Genomic DNA, 19,755 nt, shown 5'->3' with positions numbered 1-19,755 from the left:
TCAGTTGGTTAGTGTCATTCTGATATGCTGAGGTGGTAGGTTTGATCACTGTCAGGGCACATATGACTCAACCAATGAACAGAACAAATCAATGTCTATCTTCCTAAAAACAAAATAAAAAATTAAACTCCATTCACATTTTACAATCTTGGCTTTATTGAGTGCATGTCAAAGTTAAGTGTGATGGTAATATGACATGTGTAGAGCTGCCTGGAATTTGGATGCTTCTTCACTCTGCTAGGCAGATGACAATTTTCTAACAATTCTGGAGAGATCTATTTGCTAACCCAGGAGTGTACCCTATAGAAACAGCCATTACGTATGAAAAAGACGTTTTATTCAAAACTATGGATTTCTAGCTATGAGAAATGGTTGCAATTCCAACATAACGTTGAGGGACCAGCAGGGCTGAAGAACAGCACAAAAGTCACAGAAGGCAGAGACTGTGTGCTTCTATTTTCCTACTTTCTGGGATGTGTCACCATTTCTACCACCCATTTGTACATAATACTTTTAAAAGATGACTTTTAACTCCGCTTCCTTGTAAAAAGATAAGGAAAATCAGATTTGATGTGCTAACCTAAATTCACACTGAAACAGCATTTAAATGAATTCTCTTCAACCACCCAGCCATTTTGCTACTTTTTGGTGAGTAGATAGTCTATGCCAGTCATTGTGAAAAAGTCTTTATTTTAAGAAAAAAGTTTAGTTAACAAAAAAAATTTTTTTTTTAACAAATTTCACTTAGCAAAATACACCCAAAAGGAAATCACAGTAAAGAAAGCTTTAAGTCAAGGCCTCACCAATTCCTACAGTATTAGTAATGTGTCTCAATTTTCAAAACTAACTTTTAAAAAGCTTAAACTTAACCTAAGAGATTTTAAATGAAAATAAACTAGAATGAACAAACATGAGAAATGTTCCTCTTTGAATTAGGGATCTAGCACCTTGAGTTTCCCAAAAATCTCATCTCCCCAATGTGTTCATGGTGATATGGTGTAAAAGATCCATATTTGATGTACTTAAAACTACTTGAAGTCAGATAACATCACCCCCTGAAATACGCTACCAAAATATTAAAGAAAAAAACCAAAAAACTGAAAACAGTTTTAGTTTACTCAATATCACATGCCAGAAGAAAGTTTGTATGAGAAAACACTGAAGAGGTAACTTTTTAATCCAGATTTCACAAACTCATGGTGCAAAATGGGTCCCCACAGCTTCTTCTAGAGTAATAACTGCTTTTCACTGGTTGTTGGTTGCCTATGAAAAATTATAACAACTCAAATGCTTTATAAAATATAAAATTAGTCATATCCAGTCATGCTGTTCTGGCCACTGTAGCTAGCAGCTCCGTAACAGCCACTCACAGATGGGCTCTCAAGGCCACTGTAAGTGGACTGGGCTGACACCCCCATGCCTTGCATCATCTGGCTGCTATATGCCCCATTGCTAGCCCCTGTTGTGGAATTCAAGAAAAGTTCTATGTATCTATGCTGCATGTTGGCCCTGTCTTTGGACATAGCTGCCACAGCTTCTTCATGAGTGGCAAACTCAACATCAGCTTCGCCCGTCACTCTTCCATCAGGGCCAATCTCAATATGGACTCTTACAGGGTTGAGAGGAGAGAAGAAGTTGTAAATGTCATTCTCTGTAGCTTTGTACGGCAGCCCTCTCATATGGACACAGTGTCCAGTGGTACTCTGGACAGTGAACTCGCCATCTCCGTATCTGTGGTCATACACCCCCGAGAGACAGTAACTGAGGTCTCTTCCAAACATGTCAGCGGTAAAGCCGTAGCCATCGCTGAGACCACTATACTCCTCATAGCCCCCATAGCCTGCACTATAAGCACCAGACCTCATCCTCTCCAAGCCTGCCTGCTTGACAATGCCAATATATCTCCTGGCTGTACCTGGACGGTCATAGGGCCCTGGCCGCTGTACAGACATAAACTTCAGAGGGGGATCCGAATATGTCCTAACTTCTTCCTGACTGCTCTTAAACACTTCAATATACCTGTGCCCTATTCTCTCCTTGTGCTTTCCTAGAGCCTTCTCAGCTAACTCCTGTGAGGCAAACTGCACAAAGGCTTCCCCTGTAATCTTGCCCTCAGGGTCCACAGGCAATGTGATCCCATTTGGCACAATTTCCAACCCTGAGAAGAACTGAACAATTTCCTCCTTGGTGCATCCAAATGGGAGTCCTCGAAGCCGCACGAAGCCATCATTAGCAGTGTCAGCACTGTTTGGACCACTGTGCTTCAACACCCAATCCATCTCGGTTCTGTGGGACTTGAACACCTCAATGTACCGGTGTCCCATGCTTTCCCTGTCCTTTTTAAGGGCCATTTTCACGTCATCTTCGGATTCAAGTTCAACAAAAGCCTCACCACTCTGCCTGCCTTCTCTAGTGTAGATGAAATGAATGCCTGCGGACCCGTCATGAATTATGCAGCCGGAGAGGAAATTCTGCACATCCTCAATAGAGCAGGACCAGGGCAGGCCACGGAGCTTGACCACAAAGCCTTCACCTCCCTCAGGGCCCAGCATCATGGACACTTGACAGGGCAGACTTCAAATAAACTCAGCTGCTGCTTTTTGTAGCTGAAAAGAAAGCAAAACACATAATTTTCCCTTTCATATGTATAACAAGAACATGCAGTAAATACAATTTTCTCCCTTTTACAGAGAAGGTTAAGAGAAGTTGAAATAAACCAAATACACTTGAATTTAAAATTCAATGCCAGGTCTTTAAGTGGGGGGTGTTTAAGACCTCTATGAGACTCTTGGACATCAAGTAAAAACAAGTGAAGAAGACAGTCTAGTTTAAACCACACTATAGGCTAACATTTCCTTTGACACGGAACAGGTGTTCTCTTTATAAACATTGCTGCAAGGATACAAGAGAGCAATGGCTTGCTGAGTCTAAGGATCATTTTTTTTCTAGATTGTCAAACTTCTTTGGTTCATATAAAAATTATCACCCTGGCCAGGTAGCTCAGTTGGTTAGAACATTGTCTCAATATGCCAAGGTTGCGGGTTCCATCCCCAGTCAGGGCACATGCAAGAATCAACCCTCTCTCCCCCTCTATAATCAATTTTTTAAAAAGTTTCAGCATTAGCCCTAGCTGGTTTGGCTCAGTGGACAGAGCTTTGGCTTTCGGACTGAAGGGTCCCAGGGTTTGAATCCAGTCAAGGGCACATGCCCAGATTGCAGGCTCAATTCCCAGCAGGGGGCGAGCAGGAGGCAGCCTATCAATGATTCTTATCATTGATGTTTCTTTACCTCCCTTCCTCTCTGAAATCAATAAAAATATATATTTTCAGAAGTGTCAACATTAGAAACTTTCGGGGGGGGGGGGGGAGTATCAACATCACATAATATATATATTTCTGCTTCATTCTGTTTAAGGACTAGGAGAAAAAATATCTCATAAGGTGTCATAAAGTACATTATGGCATCTGGCAGCCAGAGTTCAAGCAGAAACAGCAAAGGTCAAATCCAACTGGAAGGACAGTTTTCTGAAGAGGAGGAATTGAACCATTATATGGCAATATATGCATAAGAGATAACAATATTTTTAGTGATCAATGCTCAAAATGGGCACATAGAAGGATATGGAAATTAAACGTTTCATGAAAAGTGTCATTTCACATGAAGTATAAATTCAGCCATTAAAATCAGTGGTGCCTTAGCCAGTTTGGCTCAGTGGATAGAGTCGGCCTGCGGACTGAAGGGTCCCAGGTTCGATTCTGGCCAAAGGCACATGCTTAGGTTGCGGGCTTGATCCCCAGTAGGGGGTGTGCAGGAGGCAGCCGATCAATGATTCTCTCTCATCACTGATGTTTCTTTCTCTCTCCCTCTTCCTTCCTCTCTGAAATCAATAAATTTTTTTTTTTAAAAATCAGTGGTAAGAGATGCCTTAAGAAATGTGGGCATGCCCTAGCCAGTTTGGCTCAGTGGATAGAGCACTGGCCCTGGGACTGAAGGGTCTCTGGTTCAATTCCAGTCAAGGGCATGTACCTTGGGTGCAGGTTCAATAGCTGGACCCCGGTGTGTGCAAGGCAACCAATTGATGTGTCTCCGTCACACTGATGTCCCCTCCTCCCCCGCCCCCGTTACATTCTCTCTAAAAATCAATGAGGAAATATCCTCAGGTGAGCACCAATATCAACAAAAATGTGCGGATTAGAAGATAAAAATAGAGCCTTAGCTCAAATGAATCACAAAACATCCCTCATGGAATTGAGGTATTTACACTATTAGTGCAAAATATGGACAAATATATAAAAAGAACTCCTAAACTCGCCCAGCTGACATGGCTCAGTGGTTAAGCATCAACCTACAAACCATATGTCCGGATTGTGAGCTCTATCTCCAGTGGGGGCGGGCAGGAGACAGCCAATCAATGAATCGATCAACACTGTTTCTATCTCTCTCTCCTCTGAAATCAATAAACACACACACATATATACAACTCCCAGTTTTTCCTAAAACAAATTCAATGCAATAAATTAATTTGAGGCCTCTGCCTCAAATTCAATGAACCCATCATTACTCTCAGGTGGTCCCATTCTCCAACGTAACCATGCCCCTAAGCCTATCAGTAATTCTTGACTTCATCTATTAAGGCTTCTTACAGTTCTATCTTCAGTCCGAGCAGACTGCATGGCAAAGAATGAGTTAAATAATTCCTTTGTGTTCTCAATGATCAAATTGTCACTTTCTTTTTGCATTGCCCTCATTATTTCTAATTCCTCTATCAATATCCCATACCAGGATCCGTTTTCTTAAACTTCTCTAAGCATAATGACTCAATCTGCAGCTGAAGTGTTCCATGTTAAGGTGACTTGATGTCACTCTCCCATTCAAAGTCTCGGTGGCCTTCCAGTAACATTGGAACAAACCACAAGGCTAAGGGTTTCTAAGGTCTTGCAACTTTGGCCTGCCACACACTATCCACTAGCTGGTATCACCCCATAATTTTAAAATCTTGTCTATTCCTGTGCCTGAAATGTGCCAGGCTCCCTCAGATTTGACACACGTGGCAATTCTCTCCAAATATATTCCACCCAACGTTGTCTAGCTAAATCCTACTAATCCTTAAAGCCTCAGCGCAAATATGCTAGGGTTCCAAAAGATCTTCCTCTTGCTATCAACTAAATCTTATGATTCTATGCTCCCATAGCATAGAACGTGTATTCAAAACTGCACTGGGAGCCTATGTAAGTTCTGTTGGTCACAGCGGCCCCACCCCACCCCCAGGCACTGCAGGCTGAAGACCAGCAAGGGATTAATTTATGGCCACATGGAGGAGGATCAGTATCTTCCTCTAGAACAGGGGTGGGGAACCTTTTTTCCTGCCTTTTGGATATTTATATTATTTGAAGGCATACAAAATTACCAACTTAAAAATTAGCCTGTTCTATTGGGTCAAACAATTAATTAACTCATCCCTAATGCCTCTGGGAGGGCCAAACCAATGATTTCTCAGGCCTTAGAAAGGCCTGTGGGCTGGGGTCCCCCACCCCTGCTCTAGAAAATGGCAGTCCAGTTAGGGTGAGAAAGACATGCAGGGAACAAAAGAACAGGCATTTCATAAGAATCAATTATGCAATTAAACACCACATAAAACTAAAATATTTCCACTTTTGCTTTCATAATCCTCTACACGTTCATATTGTTTGCTGAGACAGTACTTAGGACAAAAGTTTTTCAACTTCACATTCCTAAGAAAATTTTACGCTTAAATATAACACAAACAAACATAAATTACATTCCTTAAATTAGCTCACCTTAAAGAACAAGGAGGGTTGCCAACAGTCGGAGACACTCCTGGTAGGTACGAATTGTCCTAAAAGAGAGCAATATGGCCACCTGGCCTCAGTGCCGGAGAACTCTCCAGAGCAACCAGAGCAGTGGTCCTGGCGCCTTCCTCTGAGCCTCTGAGAAAGCGGGGCTGGGGGCTGCCCTAATTCAAGTGCACACCTGCCCCGCCCTCAAGCACTTAAAGATTTACCTTTTCATAGGGTAATACGGAGGATTAACTGCAAGGCAACTCCCACTTGCCTGGAGGGGGACAACTCAATTCCCATTTCTATACAAAAAACTACCTGAAGAAAATTTAAATATGGAGGGCGGGTGGAGCAGGAGTACTGGGGGGGGGGGGGCGGGGGGGGGCTGGGAGTTGGTCGGCGAGTCTTGGCTCCAGAGAAAGTCGGCCAGGGCTGTAATTTACAAACACCCCTGGGTGGCAGCGTGGAGACACTCAATACTTTCTTTCCCAGTTTTACTCGATAACTTCACTTCTTGTGACCTGACATTAACCTTTTGATTAACTGAGGAAGAATAAGGGGAGGAAATGTTGAATGAAATATGCTTTCAATAGGAAAAACACTGCCCCGCCCACAGCCACGCGGTAAGGCTGCCCCCCAAGGCCTGACTAGGTGCTGAAGTACAGGAAACGTGTCTGAAAACTAAGCTACGGACACAAAGAACTGGAACGTCGTTAATTTCTCTGAACGTTATCCTAAATATTACCCATTTGCCTTGTCTTACTAGCCTCCAATAATAATCACAGGAGGCACTACTTTGGCGGGGGGAGACCTTGTATAAATATAAGTTAGTTTAAAATGCTATATCTGGGGCGAGATTCGGCATTTCTAACAGACTGCCTGGACTCCCGCGAGGCTCTCCCGAATGAGCCCATCGCTACCGGTTCAACGGGATTTACTCAAATTCAGGCAGATCCAATCAAGATAAACTGGGCGCGCCCTCCCTCGCGGGCCGGGCCGATTAGGTTTATCTGTGCAGTAAACAAGGCGCTCAAACCGCACCTCCCACCTTCTGGAAGGTTCAGGGACGGGAGCCCGGCCCTCCTTCCCAGCCGTCTTCTAGGGAGGCCCGAAGAGCACTTCCGCCCTCATTTGTGAATTAATTGTAACCCGCAGCTGGCAGCACGCACAGCCAAGCCGTCCGGGGCGTCTTAAAGGCTCGGAAACTTCTATTTCTAAATCTCAGGCCGCGGGAGACGCCCCTCAGGCCACACGGTTGACTTTAGAACTTACCGCTGAGGGGAGCAGGGCCGATGTCGATTTTCATCAAGCGAGCGCGGTTTACAGCCAAAGGACCCCGATTCCACCCGCCGCTCAGAAACGCAGAGGGCTCCGGGGGGACTCCAGGCGCATCTCCCGGTGGTTCACCTGAAATTCAAACTGCCGGCCGTGAGGACACGTTAGTGCGAGGCGGAGGCGCCGCCAGCCGCCAGGGGCGCGTCGGAGCGGTTTCGGCGGGAAGCGTGGCCGCGGTCCCGGACGTGGAGCTCCTGGGGCGCACCGAGCACCGGAACTAGGAGCAAGAGTTCGCCCCGCCTCCGATCTGGTGCCCGACAGACCCCGCGGCGGAGCTGGGAGTAACGCCGGACCCTAGGGCGCCCCAGCCAGCGCCTGGGCGGGGTCAACGGCCGCTTCCGGGGCGGAGCGAGTAGCGCGCAGGGGGGGGGAGGCGAGCTGCGCGCGCGCGGGGGGAACAACCTGAGGGGGGCAGGGCGGGGAGAGCGGCTCACCCGGACGCGCGGGGATGGGGGATGGGGGGTGGTGAGAGGGCCCAAGGCCCTAGGCTTCCCAAGCCGGCGGCGGGAGGGGAGGCCCCGGGTCCGAGGGCTTACGGGAACGCCGGAGGAAGTCCCCGGGCGGCGAGAGGAAGAGTTCTCGCGCCGGCTCCAACGGGCCTCGGGGAGGGGGGCGGAGCTCCCGATCGAGGGGGGCTGCCCAGGGAGGCCGAGAGTTCCCGGGACCCGCCGGGAGCCGGCGGCTTCCAGGGCTGGGGCGGAGCTCCCGAGTCGGGAACTTCCTGGGACGGTGGGGTGGCGGAAAGTTCCTGGGGCAGAGAAGGAAGAGCTGGGGTGGGGGGCGGTGGGGAAGAGTTGCCCCAACCGCGGGGGTGAGGGTGGCGGGTGGGGGGTCGCCCGCTCGCGGCGGCTCACCACGGGGCCTGGGGTCCGAGTCCGGAAGGCCGGCGCGCGCGGCTGCGTCCCGTAGGCAGAGGCCGCGTGACTAGGAGGGCGGCGAGCGGACGTGGGTCACGGGGTGTAAAGGAGGAAGTGCCACGGCCGGGCCCGCCAAGATGTCACCAATGGAAACGCGTCCTGCAGGTGCGGCCCCGCGGCCCGCGCGGTTGGCCCGGCAGGAAGTGGGAGGGAAGAAAAGCGACGAGGAAGCGCGTTCCGAGCGCTCAGGAAGGTGCCAGTGGGAGGAAAGTCCAGAGTACCGGGGGGAGGGCGGGCCGCAAGGTTACGTGGAAGGAGAAACCGTAAAGTTTAAAGGAAAAACCCATCTCTGAAGGCAGAAGAACTTAGAATGGGAACTAGTGGCTATACCTCCAGCACCTTGTTTTGTAGCTTTGACCGGACTCAAGTCAATAGTTCGCAGTTTTTAGAAGATTAATTTTAAAGCACGCAATTCTCAAAACTATATATCCAACGAGAAGCTACATTTTAGAAACCTTTAAATCCTAATTCAAATGAACACACTGGAAAAAAAGGCAATTGCAGTAATGTGATTAGCGACTTATATCAGGCATCATAAACTAGAACTGAAAAGTAGAGACAAATGAGCCAACCCTTCAGCAAATTAGGTCCAACCAAAAAGGGGGGCATTTATTGAATAAAAGGAATTTAAGAGATTTATCAAGGATTTACAATGCATGGGACATTTTTGGATCTTGATTCAAACAAACTGGTAAACATTTATGGGACTGGGACAATTTATTTGAATATTGACTAGAAATCTGCTTTTAACAAGTTATTTTAGATATGATAGAATTGTACGTTTAAAACAAAAGGAATTAACATTTAGAAATATATTTTGAAGTATCTGTGGATGAAATGGTGTGATGGCAGGGATTTGCTTCAAAATTAAGTAGATGGGGAATGTAGAGAAAAACTGTCCATAATTGGTAATTGTTGAAGCTGGGGGATAGAATTCAAAATCTAGCCATCCCATCAAAAGTGAGAAATACACTAAAAACTCACACATTCAAGATAAGCAAAATAATATTATGAAGAAATTTGTGGAAAAAATATCTCTACAGAAATGGGTACCTTGACTGTTTCATAGCATTTATTCCCCTTTAAGTCCTCTCAAAGTATATCCTCTTGGTAATTTAGTATGTCGGGCATGCATTTTCTAACTTATTATATTTGCTGCATTTTAGTTTCACAAGTCTTCTTAGCTTAACTGGTTGGTGACACCGGCAAGGAGAGCGTTAATAATTGATTAATCATGATAATGGTTTCTGCCAGTGAAGGAACAACAAGTACAGAATACACCAGGGAGCCTGTTGTGCGAGAAGACAGAAGGCACCTGAAAGTACCTGCAACAGCTCAACAAAGGAGGAGAGCAGAGTGACCCTCCACAGCCCTGAAGGTCTGGGGTCTGGTTCGGTATTTTGGACTTTGGATAGAGTGTTGGCCTGCAGACCAAAGGGTCCCGGGTCCGATTCTCTCACATCGATGTGCTTTTCTCACATTGATGTTTCTGTCTTTCCCTCTCTTCCACTCTCCCTGAAAACCAATGGAAAAACATCCTCGGATGAGGATTAACAACAAAAAAAAAGTGAAAGGATTTGAGTAATGTGCAGTAGATAAAATTAACCAAACTAGAGTCATTCATTAACCCAGAAATATTGTGCACTTACCACAGGGGTGGGGAACCTTTTTTCTGCCAACGGCCATAACAGTAAAAATAAAAGAATTTTTAGAAATTCACTCAAGTGTTTGTGAATGAAATAGTGTGATGGCTGGGATTTGCTTCAAAATTATCTGAGTGAAATAGATGGGGATGTAGAGAAAACTGTCCATAACTGGTAATTAGCAGAGCTGGGTGATAGGATTTCAAAACTAGCCATTTTATGTAAAGTGAGAAACAGACAATAAAGAAATAAATGTCTGATGACGAATTCTGAAATGACAAAATACTAGAAAATGAGGATTAACATTGGGGTTCTGATGAAGTGACATTTAAATAGACCAGAAGTAGCCCTAACCAGTTTGGCTCAGTGGATAGAGCGTCGGCCTGGGGACTCAAGGTTCGATTCCGGTCAAGGGCATGTACCTTGGTTGCGGGCACATACCCAGTGGGGAGTGTGCAGGAGGCAGCTGATCGATGTTTCTCTCTCATCGATGTTTCTAACTCTCTATCCCTCTCCCTTCCTCTCTGTAAAAAAATCAATAAAATATATATTTTTTAAAAAACAGACCAGAAGCAATGCAGAGGTAGGAACGTGAAACTCCATTCCACCCCACCCCCACAACCTCCAGCCCCAATAGCTAAGGTTTCAAAGTAGAAGTTAGAAGACCATATTAGATTTTTATTCCTTTGTATTATTACCCTACTTATTCCCCCCGATGTTCGAATTCTTTATAATTTAAAAATGCAACCCCTTGCTAGGATGTTTTGGTGTTGGTTGCTTGTATAAACATTTTTATTTTGTGGTTAATCCTTTTAATCTTTATATTCAGTTATTATATACCTAAATTTCCCAGAGGCTCATGCACCCGAAGTGTGAAGAACTCTTATCTAATTTGCACAACATGCAAGTTCAAGATACAAAGCTACCTGAGAGAAGGTGTAGATGGATCATGAAATACACTAACATTTTAAGTGTTTATTGCTATTACTACATTTTTATCCATTAAAGGGGATAGGTCATGATCTGTAAGCAACAGGAAAGCTGTTTTCTATTATCTTTAACTATTGGGCCCTTTAGTTTACTTAGAATAACTAAATGTGGAATTAGAATACACTAGTTTCCCTAAATATTTAGTAATCTAAAGCTGTGTTAACTGAAAAGCAAAAATAGTATAATGTGATGCCAGGTAAATTACATCTATAATGCTTGCATTGAAATTAACTTAAGGGATGAATTTTTATCCAACAGAACAAGTAACCATTGCTCTCTGTTTAAATTTCAATGATTTAACTTTATATAACCAAAAAGTATTAAATAATCAATATAAAAAAATGAGATTGTTTACATTTTTTCACACTAAGTCTCAAAATCCTGTGTGTATTTACTTTTACAGCCCTTATCTATTTGGACTAGTACATTTCAAGTTCTTACTAGCCACACATAGCTAGTACATACCATAGTGGACATTGATCTATATCGTGATTTTCAACCTTTTTCATCTCATGGCTCACAAACTGATTTTAAAAAATAGGTATAATTTTGACTTATCTACACAGGACAGCTACTGTTGTGTTGGCTGATGTCATTTTTTATTTGACACTGTAAGGGAAAAGTGGTCAGTGCCCCTGACTCCTCTCTCTCTGAAATCAATAAAAAGAAACACTGCTATTAGACTTCCCTTGCTAAAGATAAAATCTGTTCTCAATTAAGGGGAAAAATTAATCACTTGTATTAATTGGTAGTACTCTCCCCCATAATAAGAAATATGATTCTAGCCTAAGAAATGGAAGTGAGGAGGAGAGATTTTTGCTAAAGAAAATACAATTGCTAAGAAGATAAATCTCCCAATTACCCCACTCCCTAACTTTCCTGTAGCTCTCTCCTGAAGCAAGCAGCTCTGGGGAGGGCAGATTCTGGAGCTAAAGGCCTCAGGAGGGCTGTGGGTTACACTTACAGTCTCCAGGGAGAAGAACATTGCAGTACTTGCCCACAGCCTCCTCAAGAAGGTGTCCTTCAGGGAGCCTAGAGCTTCCTCATGGGACTCCGTGGAGAGTTGTTAGCTTGTCAGGTGCCATGCAGCTGCCACAGGAGTGGAGACCGCTGTAGCACCTTGACTCAATGTTCACTGCTCCCCTAGGGACCACAAAGCACACTATCCATGAGAGTGGAGAACAGAGCCAAGAGGAGGGAAGGAACAGGACAATGTACTTGAGGGGCTTCCAGCACTGGGAGAGAATACCACACAGAGGAAAACAGCTTACAACAGCAGTTTTCAGAGCACAAGAAGTGCTGGGCAAAATCATAATATGTTAACAGAAAAAATGAGCACTTCAGACAATCAAATGCAGAATTAACTTTCCAGTACTAAAAATTGAGTTGAAATATTTTGGGTGTATTGAGTTAATAAAAATACATTAAAGCATACTAAATTAAAATAAGAGTATGATAGGAATTTGTAATATTCATACTAGGTGAGAATTTTTTAAGAGAAGGTATACTGTCAGGGGAAACCTAAAAGGAGTTTAGAATTTTTCATTTCAGTTTCGCATTACCAGCCCCCCATTAAAATTTTTTTTTTAATCTATTGATTTTAGAGAGAGGGAGGGGAGAGAAACATCGATTTGTTGTTCCATTTATTTACGAATTCACTGGTTGATTCAGGTATATGCCCTGACCCACAACCTATCAGGACTATGCTCTAACCAACTGAGCTACCTGGCCAGGATTCACCCCATCCCCACCTAATTATCACAATTTCTCTATAAATTGAGAACAGGGAAAACTTTCCTGACCATGTCTCAAAAACCAGAATATGAGGAAAATAACATAAAATCTGAATACATTAAAAACCAAGCCATCTCTGCATGGCTAAAACCACTATAAGCTAAGCAAAAATACCAATGATAAAATGGGAAAGATATTTGCAATTTATTTCCCAAGTGTTATTAATAAAGAGCTTCTAAAAAGACACAAAATGTCCAACAATCCAAACAAAAAGGGCCTAAACATGTAAAGATGATGCTCAACTTCACCCATATAAGACAAACTAAAATTTTAAATGAAATAACACTTAAAATACCTGTCACATTGATAATAACACAGAATTTTGCTAACACATTTCCTTGGCAAGGTTGTAGATAATAAGCAGGAACTCTCCAATAGTGTTTGTGGAAATATTAAATGGTTTAACCCTTACGGTCAAAAAGGGAAAAAGATACCTGCCAAGGCTGTTCACTGCAGCACCACTTCTAGTAGAAAAAGACTAGAAACTACCCAACACCCATCACTAAGGATCCAGGTGATAAACTTCGGTGGATCCACTTAATGAAGTATTTATTATACTTTAAACCAAGGAAGCCAAGAACCAATTTGAAGAGCTCTCACTGGCCAAAAATTGGATAACTTGAGCCAAGAGAATAAAACCTATCATGGTAAAAATAGACTGTGTTAAAATTCATGAATTCATAATGGTACCAGAAAAACTGTCTTTGGCACATGCTAGGGACTGAGTTCAGTACACTGGGTATTGATAAACAGGAATAAAAAAATATAACCAGCCAGCTAGCCCAGTTAGTTAAAGCATCATCCCAACAGTCTAAGAATCAACCACCCTAGCTGGTTTCGTTCAGTGGCTAGAGGGTCAGCCTGCGGACTGAAGGGTCCCAGGTTCAAGGGCACATGCCTGGGTTACAGGCTCCATCTCCAGGGGGGCATACAGGAAGCAGCCAATCAATGATTCTCTCATTGATGTTTCTACCTCTCTCCCTCTTTCCCTTCTTTCCCGAAATCAACAAAAAATATATATATATTTTTTAAAAAATCAACCAATGGCCAGACCAGGAGGTCATAGTTCAAGTCCTGTCAAGGCACATGCCCGGTTGTGGGCTTAGCTCGATCCCTGATAGAGGACATGAAGAGGCAGTCAATCGATGTTTCCCTCTCACACTGATGTTTCTCTTTCTCTCTCTCTCTCTCTCTTTCTCCCTCTCTCATCAATGAAAATATATCCTCAGGTGAGGATTAAAACAAATATTTTTTCAAAAAGATACAACCTACCAAATATAAGGTGTGCTCTCATTTGAATACCAATTCAAACCTACCAGCTGTATAAAAATATTAATCCTGGCTGGTGTGGCTCAGTGGTTGAGTATTAACCCATGAACCAAGTTTCAGGCTCAATACCCAGTATTTAAAAATATATTATAAAGAAGAAAGATCTGAGTCCCAGTCCCAGCTGTGTCACTGAACAAGTGACTTGTCTCCTGGTCTCCATTTTCTCATCTGTAAAATGGGGATAATGGCATAGCCCCTTACAGCCTGGTCATGAACAAGTGATTACAAAGAGTGCCAAGGCTCAGACCAAGGGGAGGTTGGCAGGAAGTTACCTTTGTGGAAGGGGATCCTTCTCCCATTTCTGTAGCCCCTCCAGACACCTACCCTGTCTCTACATTCTCCTCCACAGTTTTGGCCATAAATAAGAACTAACTCTTCTACTTAATCTTTCCCCTTAAGTCAGCATTTTCACTTGAATATTTTGTTTAATGGGAGCTTTGTAGCAAGACTCAAGTGAAAACCAATCACTTGTCAAACTAAAATAACATGGAAATAACAACTCTAATCAATTTACAGCAATGTATACAAGAACATGAGCTCCCCAAAGCAAGGATGGACTCACCCAACTCTAGTGATAGAGCAATCAACCTCTCCCAATATTAACTTACTTTATTATTTTTGGGGGGAGGGGGAATGGGAGTGGGCACATAATGAGCTCACATTTTTTGTTGCTGTTAATCCTAACCCAAGGATATTTTTTCCATTGATATTTCGAGTGGAAGGGAGAGGGACACACAGAGAAACATGAATGTACCTTCTCCCACATACCCGACTGCCTGGGATTGAGCACGCAACCGAAGTAAGTGCCCTTGACCGGAATCGAACCCGCGACCCTTCAGTCCGGGAGCCGAGCTCTAACCACTGAGCCATCGACTAGGGCATATTCACTTACTTTAAAATGAAAAAATCTTAAAAAAAATAAAATGAAAAAATCTTGTCTAGAAATTAGCACTGAAAACACCAGTTTTCACTGACATCCTAATATATTGTCTAACCGGAGAACCCAAAGTATTCTCATTACTGGAAATTCAGAAACGAGTTAACTTTTTAAAAACGTGGCTAAAGGTAATAGAATTACATTAAGATCGGTAGTCTCGATGACGTTTTGAATGAAAAGATCATTTGCAGTTTTCAAAATTCTCCCCGCTCCACCAGGTTCAGGGCGCGCAAAGGCCTCCCCTAACCTCCGGCGTTTCCGCTTCCCACCCTCCCACCCGCGCGGGCCAGGAAGCGGCGGCACCGCCTTCGGCAGCGGGCGCTGCTCGCGGGCTCTCCCGCTGCACACGGGCCGCCGCCAACAGTTGTGAAACACAGGAAGGGAAGCACGCTCGCTTGTCCCGGGCTTCAAGGGAAGAAAACCGGGGGGAGGCCGTCCTGCGCGAGACACGCGGGGACCGACCGGACGCCGGATGGCGCTCTCGCAGGCGCCCCGAGAAGGGGGGGGGGCACGGAGGAGGCTCTCCTGGGCTTGTGACCGCCCAACCGTTTCTATAAAGTTTAAAGAAACCAGGGGAGGTCGGGACCCCGCGACTTGTCCGGCGTCACCCAGGCCACCGGCGCCCCCTTCGGTGAACCACGCGGAGCACGGGAGCAGAGGGCGCAGCGAGGGCGCCGAGAGCGTCCAGAAGTTTCTTAGGCGCAGTCAAGAATCAGCAAATATATTCAAAGATACAAAGAAGTCAAAGACAGGAAAAAAGAAACGGCCGATTACACAAGCTTGCTCAGAAAGTGTGGCAAACAAAGAACGAGACCCAAAACCAGCCCAAACGCAGACACGATACCTGTCCGGGCGGAGACAAACGCAGACAGGCGCTCGGGGCACACACGCCGCACAAAGAGGAAGAAGGGCCGGCCGCAAGGCGCAAGCGGAGGCCTGACGAGCGGGAACGTGGGAGGGGGAGGAGTCAGGCCCAGCCCTGCTCGGCAACTCCCAGCGCTTCCAGCCACGTGAAAGGGCAGCTTTCGCTTTAAAACTCCCTCTCCGTCGGTCGCCCGGCGTCCTCACCCTACTCCTGCCTGCCAAGGGCGCTCGGGCGGCTGCTCTCCCGGGAGTCCGCACGAGGCCCTCCTTTCCTCCATTGCTGCAGGCCGTTTCTGCGGACCCCAAACCTCAACCCCGAGGTCTGGTCCCAGAGTATGAGGCCCTTGACCTCAGGCCCACCTCTCCCAAAGCCAAATCTCTGCCCGCCACCCTCACCCCAGTAGGCTCAGCCCCGGATGGATATCTCCGTGTGCGGCCCTAGACCTCAGCCCCTCGATCCCCACCAGCAGAAGGCCCAGACTCTGGGTGGTCCCGAGTTTGCGGCCCTTGACCTCAGATCCGGCCTCCCGGGACCCCAAATCTCAGCCCTGCCACCCCACCCCCAGGAGGCGCTATCCCCAGTCGGTCCTAGGTGTGCAGCCTCAGACCTTTCGCCCGTCCCGGTCCTCACCTCGGGCTCCGAGTCGTCCACGCTCCCTTTCTACTTCACATCCGGCACCTCGGTCGTCCCCCAGAGCACCTAGAGGAGGGTGGAACGCAGGACACTTGGCAGTTGTAGCTGAGGCAGTTGAGGCTTGTTTACCATCACCATGGAAACCCCTGGCTGCGCGCCCTGGGCGGGGCTTCCCGGAGGCCCGGAGCGCGACAGGCCCAAATCCACAACTAGCGCCCCTGGTGCGCAGGCAGCGCTTCAGGAGCCGCTGCCCTCTGCCCCGCGCCCCCACACCCCGGAGCTGCAGCCCCAGAACCCGCGCCCCCACCCTGCTTCTGCCTGCCGGTGCGACCCCTGCTCGGTTGCCCCACGGAACCCCACCTTTTCCAGGAGGACGCAACGCAGTCGTACTTCCAAGACGGAACCGGAAGGACGCAGAAGCAGCGGGGCGGGGCCTCCACGGCGGGCATCCGGGAACCTGGACCACCAAGTCGCCATTGTGTCGCTCCCGAAGCGAAGCCGGGGATTGGTCAGCCGGACGGGGGCGGGGCCTGCGGAGGGGGGTGGCGGGGAGGATGAGGTGTCGGGCCGCGGGACAGCGGGAGTTGGGGGGCAAGCGTGCCCCAGCGCTGAGTCCCTGAAAACACTGACAGGGAGAGCCCCCAGTGAGCCCAAAGGACGCCTGGGTTCAAGACCAGCCGTTTCCTGCCGAGGAGGAAACTGAACACCGGATGAAGGCGGCTCTGGTGGCAGAATTTAGGGGGAATTAATAGGTTGCTTATGAGATTAGCTCTTGGGCTAAACACCCCGAAGGTGACTCGGAAGCCTCAGGGGGAATGCGGGCTTTTCAGGCACAGAGCACCTGAGCCCACAGGCTGGCTGGAGGGACGACCCGCCCGAGGCAGTGCAACAGATGGTTCGCGATATGTTCTAGAATTAATGATTATTACCATTTCCTGGACACTTCATAAAGGATAAAATCAAGGCACTCATCACAAGTTAAGCAGCAGATTATTCTAAAATCACCAGTTAAATTAAGGGAGTGCTTGGAGTAGTGTCAGATTATGACTGGCCAAGGAGAATAGAGGATAGAGGAGCACAGATGGCCAAAGAAGTTTCCGAGAAAGAAAACATTGGAAGAATAAGGACAGGAAGGTGACAATGAGGGGCAAAATTATAGAAAACAGGTCCTACAAAACTCAGGGTTTTGTTTTGTTTTGTTTTTTTGGTTAATCCTCACCGGAGGATAGGATATTTTTTCATTGATTTTTAGGGAGAGTGGAAAAGAGAGGGAAAGACAGAAACATGGATGTGAGACAAATACATCGATTGGTTGCCTCCTGCAGGAGCCATGACGGTGGCCCCAGGCCAGGGAGGAGCCTGCAATCAAGGTATGTGCCCTTGACCAGAATTGAACCCAGGACCCTTTGGTCCTCAGGCTGATGCTCCATCCACTGAGCCAAACCGGGTAGGGCCAAAACTCAGGCATTTTTAAGAAACCCCACAATGATTCCATCACAGCTATAGAAAAACATGTTTCTAGAGAGAAAATGCAAGTAGCTAATCTGAAGCAAATATTACAATTATACCAAAAATAGTAATACTTCCAAATTTCGGGACTGTGAAACCAGATCCAGGAAGATATATTTATGCAGTTCTTTAGGAGGGACTCTGAGCCCAACGGGCTATTTGATCCCATAAAATTTGACAGTTCTCTATTATTCATCAATGATGCAGTAATCCTTTTTTTTAAAGTAATTTTCCCCTTTATTTTGTTATTCTCCATCACCATTTATCCCCCATATCCTCATCAGAGCTGTCTGCCTATTCTCTATGAGTCTGTTTCTATAGTTCTCTGACTGGCATATTTTACTTAGCATGATGTTCAAATAAAGTTGTGACAGTACCTTAAGGAGACCCAAGCTAGACTCCACTTAAAATTTGTAAGCATGAACTTGAGTGCCTTTGTCCACCGCTCCTTTGTGTTCAGCTGGGTTCTGATGGAGTAGAATTCGTCACTGGCTCCAGGGTCTTCTATCAGGCCCTTCTCCACATGGATCCTGTGCAGAGAGCCGGCTCACCTTTCTCGGCTTCCTCCTTGAACTGCTGCATGTAGTCCAGGAAGGCCACCATCGCCTGGTCAAACTTGTTATCCAAGAGAGCACTTTTCCCCTCGGTGCAGAACAAGGGCAGCTCAATGGGGTCCTCTGTTAATGACTTCAGATAGGAGTGGTTTCTGCAGAGGCTGAGTTGCTCTGAAACTGCAGACCAATTGTGTTAGACGGGGCCACGAGCAGCAAGGCTGTTCACCCCCAGCCTGCATTGATCTCACTCCAGCAAACAGGACAGTGGGGACGCAGTCCAATCTGAAGTTATTGATGATGGCCAAGGGGCCATCATCGCAGATCTTAGCCAAGCTATCTGGGTTGGGAGTACCACAGCCAGTTCTCCACGTTCCACAGCTCATCCTGTAGTCCTCATTGCAATTTACTATAGTCCGTATGGCCCTGCCTTTCCTGCTGTTCCAGTGTCTCAGTCTCAGCCTGGGCTGCCTCCAGAGCCACAGCTGCCCTTTCTCGGTTCTTCTCCACCTCCTCCAACCCCTGGATCAGCCTCGCTTCCTCCAGCTCCACAACCTTCAGCTCCTGCAGGGCCTCCCTCTCATCCTCACTTAATCCATCGCTGGTCTCCAAACAGCATTTTTCTGACTGTCAGATTCTGAGATCCTGAGCTGGGCGTCCAGCTGCTCCAAAAGACTGCCAGTACAGTCCTTGCATAGGGTTGGTCCAGATCTTCACCAGAAAGGATGTCAAAAATGCCCCTCATGGCTTTCTGGATGCTACTGAGAGTCCCCCAGCAGGGTGGAGTTGCTGGGACTGTACTTGGACATCTCGCTATCAACAGGGAGGGTCCAGCCATAGGCACTATCCTGTAGCTTTGTAACATCTGTCTCCACCCTGGAGGTAGAGCCTTCCTCCGGAGTTTCTCCTGGCTGCCCCTGAGCTGAGGGGAACTTTGAAGCTGCAAGTTCTTGGCTGAGGTCAAGGCCGAGGTCTCCAGGGACCGAATCAGCTGGTAGCACTGGCAAATGAAGCAGATGAAGGACATGGTGGAGGTCTTGACTTTCACCATTGATCCTAAGTTTCCTCTAGTAATCCTTGTAGTCTGCGAGTGAGACTAGGGCCTTGGCCTGGTTATGAACATGCTCCTAGCTCAAGGGAGCTATCCCAGGTGGTCACTATGATGTTTTTTCTTCTTTTTCTGCCTTTTATTTTTGGAATTTATTGGAATGACATCTTACCTAATAATAGACAAACATGTAAATTGACCGTACCTCTGTTATGCCCACAGCCAATCAGGAGTGAGTATGCAAATTAACCCTACAAAGATGGCAGGTTAATTTGCATATGCAGGCACAGAGCAGCCGGGAGGGGTGGGACGCCTGCTATGAGGGGGAGGGGAGAGGGCAGGCAGTGGAGGGAGCTACAGGAGCGGTGCTCTGGCCTGGAGCGAGGACTTACAGGCTCCCGGGCGG

The 19,755-nt window shown here is 46.5% G+C and overlaps 1 protein-coding gene and 1 pseudogene across 8 annotated transcripts; both read right to left on the bottom strand.

Annotated features, from left to right (window-relative positions):
* Positions 1-670: 670 nt before the first annotated feature.
* On the bottom strand, positions 671-16,661 carry HNRNPF (heterogeneous nuclear ribonucleoprotein F). Of its 7 annotated transcripts, none has more exons than XM_079793973.1 (5): positions 16,602-16,661; positions 16,239-16,307; positions 7,071-7,205; positions 5,799-5,857; positions 671-2,606 (listed from the first exon to the last, which is right to left on the bottom strand). In XM_079793973.1, exon 5 carries the CDS (start codon positions 2,553-2,555, stop codon positions 1,308-1,310), a length of 1,248 nt encoding a protein of 415 aa, XP_079650099.1. In that variant the 5' UTR covers positions 2,556-2,606; positions 5,799-5,857; positions 7,071-7,205; positions 16,239-16,307; positions 16,602-16,661; the 3' UTR covers positions 671-1,307. The 7 variants fall into 7 exon arrangements, with proteins under 7 accessions (XP_079650099.1, XP_079650097.1, XP_079650098.1 ...); XM_079793971.1 differs by having other exon boundaries at positions 7,071-7,217; positions 16,602-16,648; XM_079793972.1 differs by lacking the exon at positions 16,602-16,661 and having other exon boundaries at positions 7,071-7,217; positions 16,239-16,504.
* A 774-nt stretch (positions 16,662-17,435) lies between these two features.
* On the bottom strand, positions 17,436-19,492 carry LOC307112844 (beclin-2-like; annotated as a pseudogene). Its single transcript has one exon. The product of its transcript is annotated as a beclin-2-like (transcript).
* Positions 19,493-19,755: the final 263 nt, after the last annotated feature.

The sequence above is a fragment of the Cnephaeus nilssonii genome (assembly GCF_951640355.1).
Source record: "Cnephaeus nilssonii genome assembly, chromosome: 16".
In the NCBI taxonomy this organism is placed as follows: Eukaryota; Metazoa; Chordata; class Mammalia; order Chiroptera; family Vespertilionidae; genus Cnephaeus; species Cnephaeus nilssonii.
The sequence above is the reverse complement of the archived record's forward strand: the minus strand, read 5'-3'. Positions and strand labels throughout refer to the sequence as shown.